Genomic DNA, 21,681 nt, shown 5'->3' on the forward strand with positions numbered 1-21,681 from the left:
ATAGAATCAATTCAGGGATCTTAAGAGTTAAGTCTTGGATTGCCGCGTTGGTCCTGGAATACATTTGGAGACCATGGACCTTCCCCAGCGCAGGCAGGAGGGAGCTGAGAGTCTCTGTAGCCCCAGCCTCTGTCCCTAATGTCCCCTCAGCCATACCTGTGCCTGCATAAGTGTATTCAGGCCTTGGGCCAACTTGAGGGTAGGAACTGGAAGCTCAGTAAAGTGAGGTTAGCTTGTCCAAGAGCCTGAAGGTCAGCAGGAGACGACCTGGATTGGAACTACCTCCCAACTGTACACCTATGTGGCCTCCAGTTCTCCTAGGCCAGGGGTCGGCAAACTTTTGAGACGGAAGAGCCACCAGTGGTCAGCAAACTGTGGCTCATGAGCCGCAGGCTCTGAAGTAAAATGGAAAATGAAAATAAAACTATCATAGTTTCATTTATAAAAATTTTAAAGGATATTATTCACATAATGGTGATTATGTAAAAATATATTTATGGCTCTCGAATAATTTTTAAATTGTTGTGAGGGATAGGATTGGCTCTCCCAGGGGTTGGCAAACTTTTGAGACAGAACGTACCCAAAGAGCCGCATGTAGCTCGCGAGCCACAGTTTGCCGACCCCTGTCCTAGGCAAACCTGCTGGCAGATTCCATCTCGAGGCATGCAGAGGTGTTTATTGGGTGTTGGCTGTGTGCTAGGCATTGTGCTAGGCACATGGAGACACAGCAAATCAGTAGGCAAAGGTCTAATAGGAGGGTGTTCCAGGCAGAGGACACAGCATATGCAAAGGCCCTGAGGTAGGATCAAGCGTATCAGGATCTGTGAAAGGGGGGTCAGTGTGACTGGAAGGGAGTGACTCTAGGGAGACTGAGAAGGATAAAAGCTGTGGAAGTTGGACCATAGAGGGCTTCCTGGCCACAGTAAGGAGTTTGATTTTTATGCAATAATACTGGGGAGCCATAGGAGGGTTTTAGCAGGGGAGGGACATAGATTGACTTGGATGTTTCTGGGATGGCAAATCGGCGTGTCAGCTTCTCTGGGTTTATGGCCTCCCGAACCTCAGGATGTTCTGGAGTGGCAGCAATGGTCCTTGGCCCTCTAGCAGTTGGTGTGACCATGTCTCCCATGCCCCTGCAGGTCAGCGTGGGAGCCCAGCCGGTGAGCCATGCCGGGCCCCAGGCGGCCTGCAGCGAGTCCAACCCCAGCACCCACATAGTCATGAACAGCCACAGCCACAATGGCTGTGGGGGGCGGCCGCTGGGCAGCGGGCCGGGCGCCCTGGGCCGAGACCCGCTGGACCCAGAGGCTGGCCGCCCCCCACAGCCCCCGCACAGCCCAGGCCTCCAGGTGGTGGTGGCCAAGAATGAGCCAGGCCGGCTTTCGCCCGGCAGCCCCCGGGGACAGCTCCAGGACCAGGAGGAGGAGGAAGATGATGAGGAGGATGAGGCGGGCGGGCAGAGGGGCTCAGGGAAGCCCTCCAATGTGGGCCACCGCCTGGGCCACCGGCGGGTGCTCTTCGAGAAGCGGAAGCGCCTCAGCGACTACGCCCTCATCTTTGGCATGTTTGGCATCGTTGTCATGGTGACAGAGACGGAGCTGTCTTGGGGGGTCTACACCAAGGTAGGCACCACCCTTCCCCTTGGCATCCTAGGGAGGCCCCGCTGTTAACATCTGGCTCCCTGCTGCTCCTTGGGTATGGGATAGGGGCACATTGGCCCCAGGGGAGGCAGGTGGGGTGTGCTGGGGGTCCCTGGAGATTGGAGGTGGGGGGCCCCTGGGGGTCCTGCTGTGCCCACTTCCTGGGGGTGCCAGGGAGGCTGCAGGTGGGGGCGGAGACTGCAGCCCATTTCCCTGCCTGCACCAAGGTGCTGAACTCTGGCTACAGGTGGGGAAGGGTCTGCCCCCCAGGACAGGCTAGATGGGGGAGCCCCAGACAAGGCCTAGGCGGGGGCAAGGAAAGAGCCCCATCACCTCAGCAGTTGGGGCTGGGTTACAAACCTGACTGTGGGTCCCCTTGCTGCCTGACGGTGTGTGAGGACAGAGAGAGATCAGGGTTGTGTCAGCCCATAAACTGTAAAGTGCTAAGCCTGTGTGGGGTCAGGCTTTATAAACTATGAAGTGCTGTGTCTGCATGAGGCAAGGCCTTATAAACTGAGACATACTGAGCCTGCAGGAGGCCAGGCTTTATAAACTGTGAAGTACTGTACCTACATGAGGCCAAGCCTTAAATTGTGACAATCTGGGCCTTTAAAAGGGCAGGCCTTATAAACTATGAAGTACTTGGCCCACATGAGACCAGGCCTTATAAACTGTGAAGTGCAGGACCCATCCTGCTGTCAGCCCAGGCCTAAGGAGTAAGGACAGGAGCATCGCTTCCTGAGCGAAGTGCCCAGGCGTGGGGGTTGGAGGGGTACCCACCACCTCAGCATCTGTCCTGCTGTCTGCTCTCTCTCTGCCCAGGAGTCCCTGTACTCATTTGCACTCAAATGCCTCATCAGCCTCTCCACGGTCATCCTGCTGGGCCTAGTTGTCCTCTACCATGCCCGGGAGATCCAGGTCAGTGCCCAGCTGGACTGGGGTACTCCCCTCCCTGTGCCCCAGAGCCCCACACACCAGTCACCTGGGACCCCAGCCCCCTAAACATAAAAAGACCAATAGCCTCCTTATAGGAAAAAAAAAAAAAGATCTCTGTGAAGAACACTCTAAATTTTCCTGGAATGCGCGTCTATGTTTTAATTTTTATTGATTGTTTGAGAAAGAAAGGGACAATGAGAGCATGGGGTAAGCTAGGGTCTGGCATACATGGGGCATTTTCACAGCCCTGGGGTCTTCTGAGGTTTTGCAGTGGTGGAAACCAGTGTTTGTAACACCAGACTCCTTTCCTTATTCGATCAGACCCTGCATTTAAAAGATTTATTACATGCCAGGGAGTTTGTTCTTCTGTGTTGGGAGTTAATCAAAACCGGGTCGGGCCTGAGTCCAGCTCAGGGTATGTCGGGCAGGTGTGCCCACAGCGGGCAGACATCACCTGGAGACACCAAAGATTGTCAGGTCTGGCTTCTCATCCCTGGCCTCTGACCCCTTACAGTCTGGCAGGAGATGGTCATATGAAAATCCTGCCTGGGTTTTACCATGTGCAGGTGTCTGTGGGGAACACCTGGGGTCTGGCATGCAAGAAGGGCCCTGGATGTGGCCAGGGGCAGCAGAGAGGGGACAGTGACATTTGACCTGGAAGGAAGCAGTTCTAAGGGTATAGTCACTGGGGACAATAGTCTAGTGGTTCCTCAAACAATTAAACATGGGGTTACCATACGACCCAGCAATTCTAGTCCTAGCTATAGATCCAAGAGAAACAAAAACATCCACATAAAAGGGCCGGCCGAGTGGCTCAGTTGGTTAAGAGCTCGCTGAAGAACGCGAGCTCTGAGCAACAGCGGTTCGAGTTCCAGCCCGAGCTGAGTTGCCACTGAGCTGCCAACAGGTGGCAGGATGGCTCAGCTTAGAGAAAACAAAACAAAACAAAAAAACCTAAAAAAATCCACATAAAACTTGTGCATGGATGTTTATAGCAGCCCTATTCACAATAGCCAAAAAGTGGAAACATCCCAGATGCTTGTTAACTGGTGTATGGATAAACAAGATGTGGTCCACCCATATAGTGGAATTATTATTCACTGTATTATTCATATATTATATTATTGTAGTCATATACTAGTATTATTCATATATTGTATTATTTGGCCATAAAAAAGGAATTAAGCACTGTATGAGTTTGCTGGGGCTGTTGTAATCAAGTTCCACAGCTGAGTGGCTTAAACAACAGAAATTTATTCTCACAGTTATGGAGGCTGCAAATCCAAGACAAGGTGCCAGCAGGGTTGGTTCCTGGTGAGGCCTCTTTCCGTGACTTGCAAGTGACCACTTTCTTGCTGTGTCCTCATAGGGCCTTTTCCTGTGTGCAGTACACATCCCTGGTCTCCCTTCCTCTGGGAAGGACAGTTTTGTAGAATTAGGTACCCACCCTCATGACCTCATTTAACCTTAATCGCCTCTTTAAAGACCCTGTCTCCAAATACAGTCACATTGGGCTTCAACATATTAATTTTGAGGGGACACAATTCAATCCATAACACTCCATCCTCTGGCCCATCCCCCAATTCATGTCCTTCTCCCATGCAAAATGCATTCACCCCATCCGAATAGCCCCCCCAAGTCTGAACCCATTCCAGCATTCACTTGAGGTCCAAAGCCTTATTTAAATATCATCTACATCAGATCTGGGTGAGATTGAGGCAAGATTCTTCTTCCACTGTGAACCAGACAAGTCACATTCTTCCAAAGTACAGTGGTAAGAGGCATAGGACAGACATTCCCGTTCTAAAACTGAGAATCCAAAAGAAGAATGGGGTGATGGGGTCCTAAGTAAGTCTAGGAACGGGCAAGGTAGATTCCATGAGTTTTGGACACTCAAGAGCAATCCTCTTGGCTCTACCTTCCAGGCCCACTGGGGTGGCAGCATCACCCCTTTGGCCCTGGGTGGTGGCCTTTTGAGTCTGGCTTCTTTCACTCAGCATGATGTAATCAATGTTCATCCACATTGTAGCATGTCAGTGCTTCGTTCCTCTTTATAAATGAGTGATAGTCGACTGTGTGGAAGGACACATTTTGTTCATCCACTCATCCTTTGACAGACACTTGAGTTGTTTCCGTTTTTGGCTGTTGTGAACAGAGCTGCTGTGGTTGTGCGTGTACAAGGATTTGTTCTAACACCTGTTTTCATTTCTCTTGTGTATCCCACCAAGCAGTGGGATTGCTGGGTCATTGGTCACTCTGTGTTTAACTGTTTGGTGACCACCTGTCCTATGTTTAATTTGAATTGTGGCCAACTCTCACATCTAGGGAGTTTCGCCTATGAGGCCATTTTTCTTATAAAAGCCGGGCAGGTGGGATTTTGGGTCCGGGTCTTGGGAGGGGGTGCTGGGCACATGTCAGAGACCTACCGCCTCCCTCCTGCCCCCTGTAGCTGTTCATGGTGGACAATGGGGCGGATGACTGGCGCATAGCAATGACGTGCGAGCGGGTCCTCCTCATCTCCCTGGAGCTGGCTGTGTGTGCCATCCATCCGGTGCCGGGCCACTACCGCTTCACGTGGACCGCACGGCTGGCCTTCACGTATGCACCGGCGGCGGCCGAGGCGGACGTGGATGTGCTGCTGTCCGTCCCCATGTTCCTGCGCCTTTACCTGCTGGGCCGTGTCATGCTGCTGCACAGCAAGATCTTCACAGACGCCTCGTCCCGCAGCATTGGGGCGCTCAACAAGATCACCTTCAACACACGCTTCGTCATGAAGACGCTCATGACTATCTGCCCGGGCACCGTGCTGCTTGTCTTCAGCATCTCCTCCTGGATCATTGCTGCCTGGACCGTGCGCGTCTGCGAGAGGTGTGCCTTCTCCCCAAACCCCACCCTGGTGGCCCCCATGCCCACCCATGACTTCAGTGACCCAGGGCCCCCCTGGCCATCTCCTCTGTCCCCTTGATTCCCCTTCCCACCCCCTCAGTTCCTGGCCTCAGCGACTATCCCTCAACCCTGGGACTCCAGCTTTGTGTCCTCAGCCACTCCCGGCTCCTACCGCAACCCGCAACCCTCTGGGACCCCAGCCCTCTCTCCCTCCCCCACATCCCCCAAGGGGCTCATGCTCCTCTTTCTCCTACCCCTCCCTTCTGTGGGCAGATGACCTCTGACATCTGGCTCAGGTGGTGGAGGCAGCAGGAACAGAGGTGCCCCCCCCATCTGCCTGTCTCCCCCACAATTTAACCTGCTCTCCTTCTCCCCTCTGCCCACCCCTCCGGACTATAGGGAAAACATGTGAGTCCCGCCCTCCGCGGAGCCGTGTGCACAGAGCTGCCGCCACTGTGCTACCCATCAGGAATTTAAGATTAGCTGCCACAAGGGGAGGGAATGGGGAGGTGAGGTGGGGTGGCCAGGACCAGCCAGAGCCCATGGTGTGTCGGGAGAGCCTGTTCCTGCACACAAGGCCAGGTGGGATTGTGTCAGGCCCAGGACAACAGGAGGCAGGCCGCTCTCAGGTTGTATCCACTGGGCATCCTTGGGGGCCTTGTCTCCAAGGCCTGGAGAGGAAAAAGGGCTTAGCTCTGATGTCTTGTGTGCGCAGCTGACCCCCAAGTCTGGAGTCTGGGGTGAAGGAATACTGACTCAGTCTTTAGGACTTCCCACTTGGGATTTGTTCTGAACAGCCTTGGAAAGTGGCGGGCTGTCAACCCACCTGACAGATGAGGAAACTGAGGTTCCCAGGGGCAAAGAGACGCTTCCAAGGGACTGTTCCTGGTTGTCTCCAGATGCCTGGGCAGCTCCAGGGGAGGGAGGGACTCTGCTGGGTCTCTTAGGGCGTAAGGGTAGCTCATCCCAGAGGAGTCTCTCCTTCCTTGGGCCTAGCTGGGGAAGGCCCTGGAGGGTTGGTGCTATGACTTAGCTTCCTGGGGGGTCCCTGGGCTGGACCTGCTCCCTAGGACCCCATTCCTCACCCCTTTAAGCCCCTCGTCCATGGCCTCTGCCTCATCCTGACGTGGGGCTCACAGGGGTGAGAGCCTACGTCTTCCTGTCATGGAGGCTTACCATCGGGAGGTCACATGGGATCTCCTTGGACCCCTGATGTGCCCCAATGCCAGTTCTCATAGCCCATCCCCTACCCAGTTAGGGTGGGCTCGGGATCAAGGCCTGGGGAGTGAGAAAAGGATGCCCCTCGCCAGGCATCCCTGAGGTCCAGGCTGGGTCATTTCAGGGGTCCCTGGGTAGAGGTGGGAATGGGGCAGGTTCGGGGGTGGGCAGCCAATCCTAAATTCTGAGCCCATGATGCTGCTTGAAGCCTTCTCCCCCCCCCCCGTGGCTCTGTCCTACCCCCACCCCACCTCCCGCATGCCCCCCACTCCCTGGTTCTGGGTGGTCCTGGATCACCTTCAGCATCTCCTCCTGGATCATTGCTGCCTGGACCGTGCGCGTCTGCGAGAGGTGTGCCTTCTCCCCAAACCCCACCCTGGTGGCCCCCATGCCCACCCATGACTTCAGTGACCCAGGGCCCCCCTGGCCATCTCCTCTGTCCCCTTGAGTCCCCTTCCCACCCGCTCAGTTCCTGGCCTCAGCGACTATCCCTCAACCCTGGGTGATTCTGCAGCACCTCCCATAGGTGCAGCCGGGCCTGAGACTCCCTCACCCATGGTTAGAGGGCTTCCCCCATCTGCCTCCTGGGTGGGCTCTCTGGTTTCCCAAGAGGAGGAGGCTGGGGCAGCTTGGGGCTCCGGTACCTCAGTGAAAGATGGTAGTCAGTTTCTGTTTCCTCACACCCAGCCTGGAAGTTCCCCAGCAGGGCGGAGACTCCCAAACACTAGACCTGCTGAGAAGGCCTCCGTCCCTTCCACTCCCCATTGGGACTTCCCTTCCATCTCCCCATCCCTTGAACTCCTGACCCAAACCCTTCTGCCTGGAACAGCCCTCCCCTAGTTTCTCCTGCCCCACTCCAGCCAGGGGCCCACCTCCTCTGTGCTACCTCAGTTGACCTCTAACCTTGAACCCCTCCAGGGGAAGTCTCCACCCACTGGCATGGGTATCAGATGGCCTGAGGTCTGGGAAGGAGGAGGTCAGCTGGAAAGGTCTCCCACGAGCTGGAGGGCTTTTACAGGCTGGGGGCTGGGCTGGAGCAGAACCTCGAGGTGCCGCAGACCCAGAAAACCAGCCCCTCAGCTGTGGCCAGGGTCCCAAGTGGGGCTGTGATGGGGACAAAATAGCGTACTTTACAAGGTCTTGGGCCTGTCCCCACACACACACCAAAAGTTTAGCCCCAGGCCTTTCCCCAGTGACAAGTGAGCTGCCTCCTCCTCCTCACTCCCAGACCAACCCCAGGCCAGAGATTGGGACAACTGGTGCTCCCCTCCATGTATTGAAGTCCCCCCTTCTCCCAAGTCCTGTAGTGATATCCTCTAGCTTCCCATCTCCATCAGTAGCCCTCCCTCCTCCGGGCCTCTCTGGGGAAGTTCTTCGTGGTTTCTGACCTGAATCCTCACCTCCACTCCCTATCGCTTCTGGCACCTGTGGCCACCCATGTCCATGTCTATCTATGTGTTTGTCTTTGGGAGGGGGATTGTGTACACACGCATGAACACGTGGATGCACCCTCACCTGAACCCCTCTCTGCTCCGTGACCAGGGCCAAGAGGGCAGATGTCCCAGGCAGCAGCTTGGGGGTCGGGTGAAGGGATGACGGTGGAAGGGAGGCTGGGAGGAGGGTATGGGTGCCCCCTGCCCCAGGAGCTAACCATCCCCCCTACAACCATGCCTTTATCACTTCGAGCCCCCAGAGTGACTAGCTCCCTACAGTCAAAGCACTGTCCCAGGGGATGTAATGAAGACAGAGGGACCAATGTGAGCTGACCAGCCCTCCCTGCTCTCCCCAGGTACCACGATAAGCAGGAAGTGACCAGCAACTTCCTGGGAGCCATGTGGCTTATCTCCATCACCTTCCTCTCCATTGGCTACGGTGACATGGTGCCCCACACCTACTGCGGGAAGGGTGTGTGCCTGCTCACTGGCATCATGGTAAGGGCCAGGGCCCTTGCACACCCCTGCCAACAGGGAGCTTACCCCATCGTGAGCTGTACCACGTCACAGTCCCTTGTTATGTCCACCCTCCCTTCTGCCGCCACCCTCCATACCTCTGATGTGACCTGGAATCCACACCTTCAGGCTTCCTGGGGACATCTCCTCTTGGGATCTTCCAGCCCTAGATATGCTGCCCTGCTGTGCCTGCCTAGCCAGATGCTATAGTCCACTGTGACCAGAGTGTCATTGTTGCCCCTTTGTTCTCCACAGTTTGTCTAATTCATAGCCTTTGCATCTAGGGCAAGGGGCTTGGTGCTTCTATGCCTCAGTTTCCTTGGCTGTAAACAATGTCCTCTTCCCCTGCTTGTTGTAAGGACTGAATCAGTTCATTTATGTGAAATGCCTAGAACCATGAATGCCCAGTCAATTCCCCATTCTTACCTGATTTTCGGACTGGCCTGAGCACCTCGCTGAGCCCCCATGGTGTGAAGTTTATCTCGTGTGACTCAGTAGACCCTGGAAACACCTTATCTCCCCCAGAGACATCTTGAGTCTGTCACTGGTGAGGGCAACCTTTGACATCTGGTGCCTTCTCCTTTCCCTGATTCCATCATCAGGTTCCCTCCTTCCAGAACCTTCTTTCTCTCCAAACTTCTTTCATCTTTCCCACAAATGCTTTTCCATGTTTTGGATTATGAATTGTCCCATGGACAAGGAACTCCTCTCCCCACCCCCACCCCCATTTAATAACACATTCATCTGTAAAAAAATCAGTGAACGCCAACAGGCCATCTGACCCCACACCAAGGTCCACTCCAGGCCACTCCCTGGAATGTGTCTTCTTTTTTCAGCACAGAGAGAAGCATTTGTTTCTGCAAAAACATGATGCCATCCCCACCACTGTTTCCTTTCCTCTCAAAGAGGGGGGGCTGTATTGAAGATGCTCAGCCCAGCACACTTCACCACATGTAGACTGTCCCCAGTTGTCACCGTCTCTCAAAGCCTGAAGCACAGTTGCTCTGTCCCTCTTTACCTCTGGTCTCCTCCCATTTGGACACAGCTGGGGGTCCACATCCTCCTCCCACCCCCACTAGGGCCACCCTTCTGGCCCAGCTGACAGGGCCCCTCTCTTGTAAAATGGCATCATACACATTTGCCTATGTTTTTTTGTGACAAAGAAGGGAAAACAATAAAGACTGGCCACAATCCCTCCTGCCCCCTCCCCCAGCAAATGAACTTGACAAATGAACAAAGAAAAACACTCAGATAAGATGAGGGCTTTAAATTCAGAAAACCTTCAGTGAAGTGGAAAAGCCATGTTCCCTTCTCTGGGACCCAGAAAGTTAGTTCCATGTCCAGCCTACAGCTCGCTCCCTGCTCCCACCCCCAGCACACTCGTGCACAGGCCCCTTTTAGCTGCTGTATTAGCCCTCTCTTCCATTTGTGCCCCACCGTATCCCCTGCAGGTCACTGCCCCACAGACTCACCCCCTTCCACTTTCTCACCAGCCACGTGTTTCCCCATTCTTGAACTTCAAGGCATCCTGGCATAGCCTCTGAGCTCAGCATTTTTTGCTCAACACTGCACCCGTGCTGTTGTCATCCATATTTTTCCTTGCTGCATAGTATTCCACGTGCAGGTTTCTAGGATGTTGCTTTGTCCCCAAGAGGACCCTGAGAACAGGCTCCTGGGTCCTCCCAGGATCCTCATCTTAGCCAGGAACCCTCAACAGGGTCTCCTTGGGGGGCGACTTTGTGCCCACCCTGCCAGGCTGGGCATGTCGGCTTCCTGACCCAATCAAGACAGTCCAACAGTGTCCCTGGCCCTTGCCCACTCCTCCCCATAAATGTTTCCTTCCATCCCTAAGAGAAACTGAACTACTGTTCAGCCGCACCACCCACCCCCTACCCCACTTCTGGGCTTGAACCCACACCTCTCCCTCTTTTCATTCTGTCCTCAACAGCCTCAGGAGGAAGCAGCTGGCAGGTGAGGCACCAGGGACAGCTTCCAGTGCAGGCAGGAAGACACCTTCCAGCCCCATCACCTGCCCCTGCCACCTGCCTCCCGGTCACTCCTGATGACACCTCCTAAGTGTCCTGGGCTTCCTGGCCCCAAATCTTAATTGCAGAACCTTCTCTCTCCCTTTCTCCTTGCATCACTTTCTGCTGCCCCCGCCCATACCTGTCTGCCCTTCCCTCCCTCGTGGGGCCTCACTCCTGCCCTCTGTCCTCACCCTGACCCCGAGGCCCCTGAATGGATAAGTGAGTCCTCTCTGACCTCCTTTCCAAGTCAGGGATCTGGCTGCCATGTAGGGCATCCTGGGGAGGGTAGTGGTTCAGCAGGGAGCCCACGTGGGGAGGCATCCCTCCCCTCACTTCCCCGCCTCCTGAGACCTGCGCTTTGCCACTTCCCTCCTACAGATGCACCATTGCAGGCAGCCAGCAGGTGCTTCCCTCACACCCGTCTCACCTGCCAGGTGACTCCTGTTACTGCTCAACTACCTGTTAGCCTGGTCTCTGTCCCCAGTACCAAGACCCCAAAGTCCTGACAGAGATGCTTCTAAATCTTCTCACTTCCTGGGGTTGTTGGGATCAAATGAGCTAATCTGTGGGACACACTCCCCAGATGTTTGAAGGATAAAGCAAGTGGATAGGATAAAGAACTAACTCGGTGACAGTGCTGTGGGCTTGGAGGGTAAAGGCAAAGGTGGAATCAGGCAGGCTTCCTGGAGGAGGGAGGGTGTCTTGCTTGAGTCCTGGGACTAACATGAAACAGGACACTGATGTGCCCCTCACCCCCCCATGCAGGGGGCTGGTTGCACAGCACTTGTGGTGGCCGTGGTGGCCCGGAAACTGGAGCTCACCAAGGCAGAGAAACACGTGCACAACTTCATGATGGACACGCAGCTCACCAAGCGGGTAAGGACGCCAGCCCCCATCACGGTCACCGCCCCTCCTGGTCATCAATGGCAGACCCTCTCCACCTTTTTTCTGCACATGCCAGGCACACCCATGTCCCCACAGGTCACCCAGTGTGCCAAGACTGCACTGGGCTCGGCCACTTAAGGGAACATCCATGAGCTATGCACAGAGCTGTGGTGATGGCCACAGGTGGACACCTATGTGCCTAGTCACAGCCCAGCCATAGGCCATGCAGTGGGAGGCAGGGGTTCTGGGGCCAAGCAACCAGGTGCAACTTATAAACTGTCTGACCTTAGCAGGTCAAATTCTCTGTGCCTTGGTTTCCCCATGTATAAAATGGGGAACTGTTCTTTCTCTGGCCCCAGGTAAAAAATGCCGCTGCTAACGTTCTCAGGGAGACGTGGCTGATCTACAAACACACCAGGCTGGTGAAGAAGCCAGACCACGCCCGGGTTCGGAAACACCAGCGTAAGTTCCTCCAAGCCATCCATCAGTAAGTCCAGCACCTTTCCCGCTCACGTTTCTGTATCCGCCTGGCGCGGAGGCAGCCGTGACCCCCCCGGGAGGAGGCCTCAGGCCAGGCTAGACAGCTCAGCATGGCCTCAGCACGGCCCCTCCCATGCCGGGTGGTCAGTTGTTTGGGGCCTGCAGCTTCTATTGGGTGGGATGGTAGGATGGTCAGAGGGAGACACAAGATGGGCCCAACACTTGTACAGGGAAATCACCTTTGATAAGTCATGCAACCCACCAAACATAAATGGCAGAAAGCATATTTTATTCTCTGGAGTAGCCAAAATGATTTTACACCTAAGATATTGAAGCAATTTCCCTTTTTTGCTTTGGCTGCCAGGAAGCTCAGAATTAAATATGTGGCCTGATCCATACGCTCATGTGGGATAATTAGAAATTACTTAATTTCCTCTGTTGTCCCTTTGCCCTGAGAATTGTGGGTTTTTTTAAGATTTTTATTGGGGAATTGGGGGATGGGAACGGTGCTGGGGAATTGGGGGAAGGGGAACAGACAAGTTGCTGTCGTTTTGTTCTTCAGTCTAGTTGTGGAGGACGTTGCTTCACTGGCCCAAGTTGGCACCATCATTGCGCTCTTCTGGGCGAGGCAGATCAGTTGCCAGCTTCTGGATGGCCACTCACGCTGGCTGCTGGCTACACACAGTAGCCCATGGCAACCCACTGCAGCAGGGGTTGCAGCCTATGCCCTTGCTGGTGACTCATGGCAGCCCAGCTCCAAGTTGAGCTGTTGTTCAGCATCTTAGCTGTAGAGGGCAGTGTCACTGACCCTCATATGTGGGATCCGAACCGGGGCCCTCTGACGTCCCAAGCCAGCTCTTAACCAATGCGCCACTTGGCCGGCCCTGCCCTGAGAATTGTTTAATCAAGAGTTTTCATCCTTGGCTGCTCATTGGAGTCACCTGAAGGGCTTTTAAAAATCCCACAGGTCACACCCAACACCAGTTACAGTACAGTCTGGGATGTAGCCTAGGCTTAAGCTTAAATTCCTCAGGCGAGTCCAATGTGCAGCCAGAGTTTGCAAACTTTTTCTGTAAAAGGCCAGATAATATTTCAGGTTTTGTGGACAGACAGTCTCTGTCACAACTACATTACTCTGCTGTTGTAGCAGGAAGGCAATAAAGATGAATGGGTGTGTCTATCTTCCAAAAAAACATTTATTTTCTAAAACAGGCATCTGGCCACATTGGGCCCACAGGCCATGATATGCCAGTTACCATCCATTAGAAATATCATGTGAGGGCCGGCCGAGTGGTGCATTGGTTGGGAACTGGCTTGGGACGCCAGAGGGCCCCGGTTCGGATCCCACATATGAGGGCCAGTGACACTGCCCTCTACAGCTAAGATGCTGAACAACAGCTCAACCTGGAGCTGGGCAGCTGTGAGCGGCAACGGCGGAGGCTGCAGCCCCTGTGGCAGTGGGTTGCCATGGGCTACCATGTGTAGCCAGCAGCCAGCAGCCAGCGGGAGCGGCACGGGAGCGGCACGGGAGCGGCACGGGAGCGGCACGGGAGCGCCAGCAGCCGCAGTGAGCGGCCGTCCAGAAGCTGGTGACTGATCTGCCTCGCCCGGGAAGAGTGCAGTGCTGGTGCCAACTTGGGCCAGTGAGGCGACGTCCTCCACAACTAGACTGAAGAACAAAATGACAGCAACTTGTCTGTTCCCCTTCCCCCAATTCCCCAGCGCTGTTCCCATCCCCCAATTCCCCAATAAATAAAAAAAAAAGAAATATCATGTGATCCACACATATATAATTTTAAATTTCCTAGTAGCCATATTTTTTTAAAAAAAGCAAACAGAAGCAAGTGAATTAAATTTATATTTATTTAGTATATCCAAAATATTATCATTTTAACATGAGTAACAAAAAATCATTAGTGAGATATTTTAGGAAGTTATTTATACTAAATCTTCAAATTCCATTGTGTGTTTTCCACTTACAGCTTGTTTTTACCCAGACCAGCCACATTTCAAGTACTCAGTAGTCACACATAGGATGAATGGGACAGCACCCTGTCTAGAATTTAAATGTGGGGTTGAGGCACTTAAATATAAATTAAGTTGAGAGGTGACCAGTTAGCTCAGTTGGTTAGAGCGTGGTGCTCATAACACCAAGGTTGCCGGTTTGATTCCCACATGGGCCACTGTGAGCTGCACCCTCCTTAAAAAAAATATATATATATATATATATATATATATATGTATGTATGTGTGTATATATATATATATATATATATAATTAAGTTCAGTCATGAGGTACCTGATTTAAAATAATAAAAGCATGTTCTTAGGCATTTTTCAGAAGGCATGAGTTCTTATCTCTTACATCGTGGGAAACCCCTTTCACAACTGGGCTCCCCTAGGCGAATCAGATGGTTTCCCTGCCCCAAGAGCTCCCAGGGTCAGACTCAGGAGCCAATGAATCAGACAGCGAGATGAACAGTGTTAGGGTCTGAGCTAGTACAGCAGGAGGGTAACTGAGTCAGCTGTGTGGAACAGAGCCAAGAGGCAGCATGGAGAGCACCAGTGTGAGTGGTGGGACGGGGAGGTTGAGTGGGGGGAGAGCCCAGGGTGTGGCTGGGGCAGTGCCAGAAGGTAGAGTGCGACCATTTGCCATGGAGAGACCAGGCCATAGGAGAAGAAGCTTCAGCCAGCTGGACTTCAATTTTTTAATTCTATTTAATTATTTTTGCCTCTTTTTAATAAACTTTATTTAGGTATAACCAACATACAGTCAAGTGCACCTATTTAAAGTGTACAGTTTGATCAGCATTAACATATGTATACACCCACGAAACTATCATCACAGTGAAGATAATGAACAGATCTATCACCCCAAAAGTTTCTTTGTGCTACTTTCCATCCTTGTTTTTTAGCTAGAACGTTTAGTCCATTTATGTGTATTGTGTTTGCTGTTATAATTGGATTGATTTCTATTGATAACAGTCCCTACTTCCCAGGACTACAGGGTCATCTAAATGGGATGATGTGCAGAAATGCCTGACATAGTCCCTGGCACAGAACAAGCACTTGGTGTAACGCATCACGCCACCCTCCTACTCCCCTGCAACCCCTGCTTTCTGCCCCTGCTTCTACCATCACCTAAAGCAGGGAGAGGAGCTGATACCCCACTTACTCGACTTCACTGTGCCTAGGTGTTAGTCCTTCCTTCTCACAAGCCCTCGAGGCTCTTGAGGACAGGGAACTTGCCTCTCTGACCCTTCCACTGGATCTCAATCTAGTCTCTGCCACCTAACAGTGGGGCCTGGACAAGTGACTATACTACTCTAAGTTTCTTTTTCTCATCTGTAAAGTGGAGATGATGGTAACTTGCCTCTTCTCCGGGAATGGGGTGTGAATTGAACACAGCTGGGGTGACCAAATGACTTGCCTGTGCCTGATTGCTGCACAGTGTTTTCTAAATATAGGAACTGGTGTTGTTGTTAATGCACCCTCAATATGGTCATTTTGTCATTGCACAAGCATTTCCTGCACCAGCCAGTGTGCCAGCAATGGGGTACATAGACATGGCCCTGCCCTGGACCTTGCCCCATGGGATGTTCCAGAAGGTTCTTTGGGGGAAGTAGGAGTGTGAGAATTGAGGAGAGCCAGGTCTGGGGAGAAGACAGTATGTGCAGCCAGTGAAAAGGAAGAAATGGTCTCAGAGAGGGTGGATTGGGGAGCATAGCCTGGGTTTGGGAAGTGTATTTGTGTCCTAGGGCTGCTGTAACAAAGTACCACAAAGCAGGTGGTTTAAAACGACAGCATTTATTATCACCGTCCTGGAGGCCAGAACACCAAAATGAAGATGTCGGCAGGGTCATGCTCCCCCTGAAGGTGCTAGGGGAGGATCTGTTGTACGCCCCTCTCTCTCCTAGCTTCTGGCAGCCTCAGGCATTCCTTGGCACAATTGTAGATGCATCGTTCCAATTCTCCATTTTCATATGGCATTCTCCTTGTGTCTTCATATCATCCTCCCTCTGTGCATATCTGTGTCCAAATTTCACCCTTTTTATAAGTCCACCAGTCATTTTGGATTAGGGGCCACCCCAATCATTCATCTTAACCTGGTTAAAAATCTGCAAAGGCCCTATTTCCAAATAAGGTCACATTCTGAGGTCCTGGGGGTTAAGACTTCAATGTATCTTTTGTGGGAGACACCATTCAACCCATATAACAGGGACGTTCCAAAGAAGCTAAGAATGACTTCCCCAAGGAAGGTGTGTCAGTGCTCCTCAGCAGGCCCCTGGGCTGGAGGTGTCTGTATGCAGCTCCATTTCTCCAGACTGAAGGCTGGGTCCTCTCGGGCCCTGGAAGGACCCAGCATAGTGGGCCCCAAGGTGCCTCCCAGAGCATCCATCATATGTCGGCACACAGAGGTTTAGTTCAGACCAGTGAGGGGGAGAGTCCTCCTGGGAACCATTTCCCTGGGGCAGCTTAGCTATAGAAGGCGCGCAGAGGAAGAGCAAGGCTACACACTGGCTAGTTCCCCACCCCCTTGGGCAGCTGTCTGGAGGCCAAGGGCATGGAGGCTGAGTGGCAGACACAAGATCAAATCCTGCCGGATTTCATCTAGCAGGCACTAGCAGGCCGTGCCTTTGCCCCTCTGAGCCTCAGTTTTCCCCTCAGGAAACATCATGGGCTAAATGTCATCTCTGGGGCCAGGTACCTGGCACAGGTCGGTGGACAGTAGGGCTGCAGGGCAAGCGCAGCTGCATTTGTCCTGGCTGGGGCTGGGTGGACACTGCTAGAGGGAGGGGGCAGAGGACAGATGCATCCGAAAGGGGCTGGCATTGCCCTCTTAGAGGCTGGGCCCCTCCCCAGAGTAAGGGCGGCAGTCCCTCGGCCGTCCAGGTCTCCCAACTTGGCACTGGGGTTTTGCATGTGGGAAACGGGCAGGGTTGGGCCAGAGCCATTCAGCACTGAAGTTAAAATTTCCATGTGATTTCTCTTTGCTCCGCCGGGTCCTGCCAGAGCTCAGAAGTAAGTCTACTCCTGGGGGTCAGGGGTGCATGGTGGTCCTGGGACAGAGCACACACCTGGCACAGCTCGTGGAGGCAGCCAGGCTTGTGTCCACCCTGTAGGCCAGTGCAGGCTTCACCTGGGCCTGGGGATCCAAGCTCCTGGGACATCCTGAGTCAGGCTGTGTGGACATGGCCAGATGGTGGGCATTGTGGACGGTGGCTGAGCCACCCCCTCGCCCCAGGCCCTGCTGCTCTCTGTCTACAGTGAGGGAACGGGCTACAGGGGACCTGACTCGACTTGAACTCCCACCTCATCCCCCTGCCCCTGCATGCCCTACATGGTAACCCTGGGTTGGGCAGGTGCATGAAGGACTCTCCCACTAATGCAGCCACCACCTAATCCCACCCACCCACCTGTCTCCAGGCTCCGGAGTGTGAAGATTGAGCAGGGGAAGTTGAACGACCAGGCCAACACGCTCGCTGACCTGGCCAAGGTGAGCAGGGAATGGCCAGGTTGGGTGACTCCTCAGGCCAGCAGGGGTTGGTCGGCTCTCCGTGGAGAAAGGGGGACATTCAGTAAAGGACAGGGCCCAGCTACTGCCAAGGGATGGACAGCACTGGCATCCACAGGACAGGCAGGTGACACAGGCAAGGGATGCAGGGTGGGCAGGACGAGCCACCAGGGGACACCAGCCTTGTCTGCAAGGGTCCACTGTGACCAGAGGCTCTGATTGTGAGAGCGACTCTGGAAATCTACATCTGTGTGTAAAAGCTACTTTTAATGTTGGCAGTGATTTTATTTTAAAAAAATTAGTATCTAAGAAAATAGCTTTAATAAAAATATATAATTAGTGGGCATAATTGGTGATGGAGTACTTTTGGTATGGTTAGAAATTCAAATTATAGCATCAGCAGAAAGCTAATTTGTTTAGCAATTGAACACATTTCAGGAAATTAAAGTTGATTGTAAGAGCTTTATAAGATTGGTTTGTTATAAATGGATCTATTTGTTGGTTCTAATATCCAGTCCTACTCTTCCCTGCTTTTTATTCGTCTATTAAAAGATGTGTGAACTGACCCAACTTTAGTTAGGCGAGTTCTTAGAATGTTTTCACACTATTCTGAACTTGCTCCTAGTCAATAAATAGTGCATTTCATAAATAGTTCATGTGTGAGCGTTGCTTATTGGCCCCACCCCTTAATCAATGAATTAGTCTGAGGCTAATTTAATATTATCTTTAGAAGATGTTAAGTCCTATTCTATTTTACTTCTTACACCCAGCTCATTTTGGACTCACTGTCTTCCCTTAGTATCAAGAAATTGCAAAATAATTCAATATTAACCTACATAGATTTAATTTGGAAAGAAATATTACAGAGGAAAAAACATTCTAGAACCCTGAAGAAACAATTATATTGGTAGTAGAAATAATATAACCCTAAGAGCATGTAGAAATTGTTGGCTAGCTAATTTGATGCCATAGGATATTATAGCTATAAATATGAAATATCTTGGAAAAACTCAGATACTAGGCATTATAGTTTGAATTATCCATAGCACACTTTGTTAGCATAAATGATTAGAATTTGAATTTTTAAGTTATTTAAATCTTAAAATATGTAAGATTTAATTATGGTGGTATACTCTCAAAATACATTTCACAAAAGCTTCTTTGAAGTCAGTTCTTAGATTGGATTATATGGGTTTCTAACTTTTAAAAATGAAACAAGGTTAAAATGTTTTCCAATTTTAAGTTTTTATGCTTTTCTTCCCAAGGTTGCTGATTTAATTTGTATCTCTCTGACAAAAATAAAATGTATATCCTAAGTTAAAAAAAAATTTTTTTAAACCTCAGAGAGGGCCAAAAATGAACCATCCCAGGGTTGGATGCCTCCCGATGTTATCTCCTGGCCCTGGACTGTGGTTCCGTGACGCAGGCTGCGATGAGGGTCATTGGCCCTAGGAGGGTCCTCGAGTTGTTGCACCCCCCTGCAGTGGGTCTGCCTACCAGTAACAGAAGAAAGGGGCAGGGGGCACGTTGGAGGCAAAGGCATGGAGGCTGGGACAGGTTGCTGGTATTGAAATAGGCACCTCATCCCTCCCACGGAGCGAGGAGTTGCGGGGAGGGGTGTTTCCCTCCCTCAGCCGGCACTGCCCTTTCAATCCTCCCCTCAGAAGCATGGGAGGGGTGGTGAACTTCTGTCCACCTGGAGATCTGGTCACCGCGGAGCTGGGGTTAGAGACGCCGAGCGATGTTCTAGCGCCACCTTGTGGCAAGAGTGGCGTTTGCGCCGACGGCTGTCCGCGTAGCTGGCCTCCTCTTACAGCTTGGGCTCATCTGGACAGTGCCAGAACCAGTCCCTGCTGGCTGCATTGTGGAGAACAATAGAGGTGGTGGGAATGCCCCACCACCTACCATAACAGTAATTGTTGTGGTTGTCGTGTTCCCCGGTCTGTGATTGGGTCAGTTCTTCCTGGTAGTCACCTCTCCCTCCAGATCCCTGCTGGACCCGGACAGTCTAATGTGCCACCTGGCCAGTTCAATCCATCAGGACAGACCTGGCCACAGCCGTCCCTTTCCAGGACCTCCCTTGGCCTTTCCCAGGCCTGCTGGCTCCAGCCCGATCTTCAAGACCTGTCTGTCTCCTCACTGATTCTCCCACCATTCCCTGGGGTCCAGCAGGAGACCTGCAGGGCTGGGGAGTGTCCTCACAGTCTCAGCCATCTCTCTGTGTGTCTGGTCCTTCCTGTCTCACTAGGCCTCTTCTCTCTCCCACCTCTCTGTTTCCGGCAGACTCAGAATGCCATGTACGACCTCATGTCAGAACTGCATGCCCAGCACGAGGACCTTGAGGCCCGCCTGGCTGCCCTCGAAAGTCGCCTGGATGCACTGAGCACTTCCCTGCAGGCCTTGCCCGGCCTCATCGCCCAAGCCATACGCCCGCTCCCCCCACCCCTGCCTCCCCGGCCTGGCCTCCTGGATCAGGCAGCCCAGAGCCCCCCATGCCAGTGGCCTCCTGTGGCCTCTTCAGATTGCGGGTGACGGCCCCGCCCGCCACCGGACCCCACAGTCTTGGCCATCGTGTGGCCGCCACCTCCACGCCATCCAGGAAGCCCTGTCCAGTGGCGCCTCTTGGAGTTCAAGGAGCCAGAGCTGAGTTGGGCTGAGCGGCTGGGGGCCTGCTCCACCCAGACTGTCCTGGCAGAGGGCAGGGCTGGACCTCAGGCAAGGGCAGGGGCAACCGCCACCAGCTTCCTTCCTTATTGGAGCTGGGGGAGCCCGGAGCTTCCTCTGGTTCCCTGGCCCCCCGACTCTCCCCAGGCCCCCGGTGGGCTCAGAACATCTGGGAGAGGGGTCCTTGCCAGTTCTGAATAAAGCAGGACCCACCCACTTGCTGCTTATTGTGCGTGGTTGGGGGACACTCATAATTACAGCATGGGAGGTAGACACCCAGCCTAGGTTTCCAGAATGGATGTGGGGGTCAAGGTGAGCCAGCCCCATCACTACCCTAGCTTGGTAATCTCCCAAGTGTGGCTCAGCCCAGGCCAACAGGAGGCAGTTGATAATCAGACATCCTTCCCTTTAACCAAGCTGGCTTTGCCTGAGTGCCCACTGTGGGCCAGGTGTCAGCAGAGCACAGGTCTAACGGCGGGAGGTGACATGAGTGAGGAGGGCCATTTAGTCTTTGTAAGATATGTATTGGGTACATGCTGTATACAGGGAATGTGATGTAAATTATCATACTGACTTCACCAGAACCTGACCAGTGTAGGATGGAGATACTGAGTTTCAGAGAAGTGAAGCCACCTGCCTGAGGCTAAAGAATGAGGAGGGGTGAGCCAGGACTCAAACTTGGGGGCCCACAGGCCTGTGAAGAACCCAGGCTGAGCGAGGGTACTCCATGGGAGTCTGGTATGAGTTGGGGAGGGTGTGGTGCAATCCTGGGGTTAAAGTGGCCCCTCTGGGGTGGACTGGAGGGGAAAGCTCTGGACACAAGTAGAATCAGAAAGGCCCCACCAGTCCTTGGGCTCGGGGTGCTGGGTTCAGGTAGGGGCGGCAGGCACTTGGCAGATGCTGGGCCCTGAGCGGGGCAGGGAGTGGAAGCTTGGTCCCCAGGGAGTCTAATCTCAGCCCAGCAGAGAGCCCAGGCCCTGGAAGCCTCTGATAAGTCCATGGGCCACCTGGCTCATGGAGATAGGTTGGATGCAAGAGAGAGGAGGATGTGGGGAGGTGCAGGTGTGCCGCAGTCAGACCTGGGTTGGAGTCCTGACTCTGCCACCACTGGTGTCTCTAGTAGTGGCTGCCCCTCTGGGGGCCTCTGTTTCCTCATCTGTAAGATCGGGTGATAAGAATAGGACATAGTGCCCACCCTTGGGTGCACCCAGTCTGGAGGAGCCACAGTAAACACATAGCAGCCACAAACACTGTGAGTAGAGGCATAAAGAAATAAATAAGGCCAGGCCTAGACTAGGGGACTCTTGAGGTGACATTTGGACTTGTGGGGGAGGGTGGGAGAGTGGATCTGGAGAAGGGCGTTCCCAGCAGCAGAACAACCAGTGGAAAGGCCAAGAAGCAAGACCTGAGCTTGGTATGTTTGGGAAACAACCAGAAGGTGGCAGGGTCCGGAGGAGTGGGGAGGCTGGGGCAGTGCTCCC

At 53.1% G+C, this 21,681-nt stretch overlaps 1 protein-coding gene across 7 annotated transcripts in view; it reads left to right on the forward strand.

Moving 5' to 3' along the window:
* Positions 1 to 20,397, forward strand: part of KCNN1 (potassium calcium-activated channel subfamily N member 1) — a 29,726-nt gene extending 9,329 nt beyond the window's left edge. For 3 of the 7 annotated variants that reach the window (XM_019641802.1, XM_019641803.1, XM_019641799.1), the window contains 10 exons: positions 1,140 to 1,622; positions 2,463 to 2,558; positions 5,026 to 5,444; positions 5,862 to 5,870; positions 8,470 to 8,611; positions 11,422 to 11,532; positions 11,901 to 12,028; positions 17,035 to 17,043; positions 17,449 to 17,518; positions 19,820 to 20,397. In XM_019641802.1, coding sequence (XP_019497347.1) covers positions 1,221 to 1,622; positions 2,463 to 2,558; positions 5,026 to 5,444; positions 5,862 to 5,870; positions 8,470 to 8,611; positions 11,422 to 11,532; positions 11,901 to 12,028; positions 17,035 to 17,043; positions 17,449 to 17,518; positions 19,820 to 20,068 — 1,635 coding nt within the window. In that variant the 5' untranslated portion in view covers positions 1,140 to 1,220 and the 3' untranslated portion in view covers positions 20,069 to 20,397. The remainder of the gene's footprint in view (positions 1 to 1,139; positions 1,623 to 2,462; positions 2,559 to 5,025; positions 5,445 to 5,861; positions 5,871 to 8,469; positions 8,612 to 11,421; positions 11,533 to 11,900; positions 12,029 to 17,034; positions 17,044 to 17,448; positions 17,519 to 19,819) is intronic. The other 4 variants (XM_019641804.1, XM_019641800.1, XR_002123920.1 and 1 more) reach the window with 3 other exon arrangements.
* Positions 20,398 to 21,681: the final 1,284 nt, after the last annotated feature.

This window comes from Hipposideros armiger, unplaced genomic scaffold (genome assembly GCF_001890085.2).
Source record: "Hipposideros armiger isolate ML-2016 unplaced genomic scaffold, ASM189008v1 scaffold_64, whole genome shotgun sequence".
Lineage (NCBI taxonomy): Eukaryota > Metazoa > Chordata > Mammalia > Chiroptera > Hipposideridae > Hipposideros > Hipposideros armiger.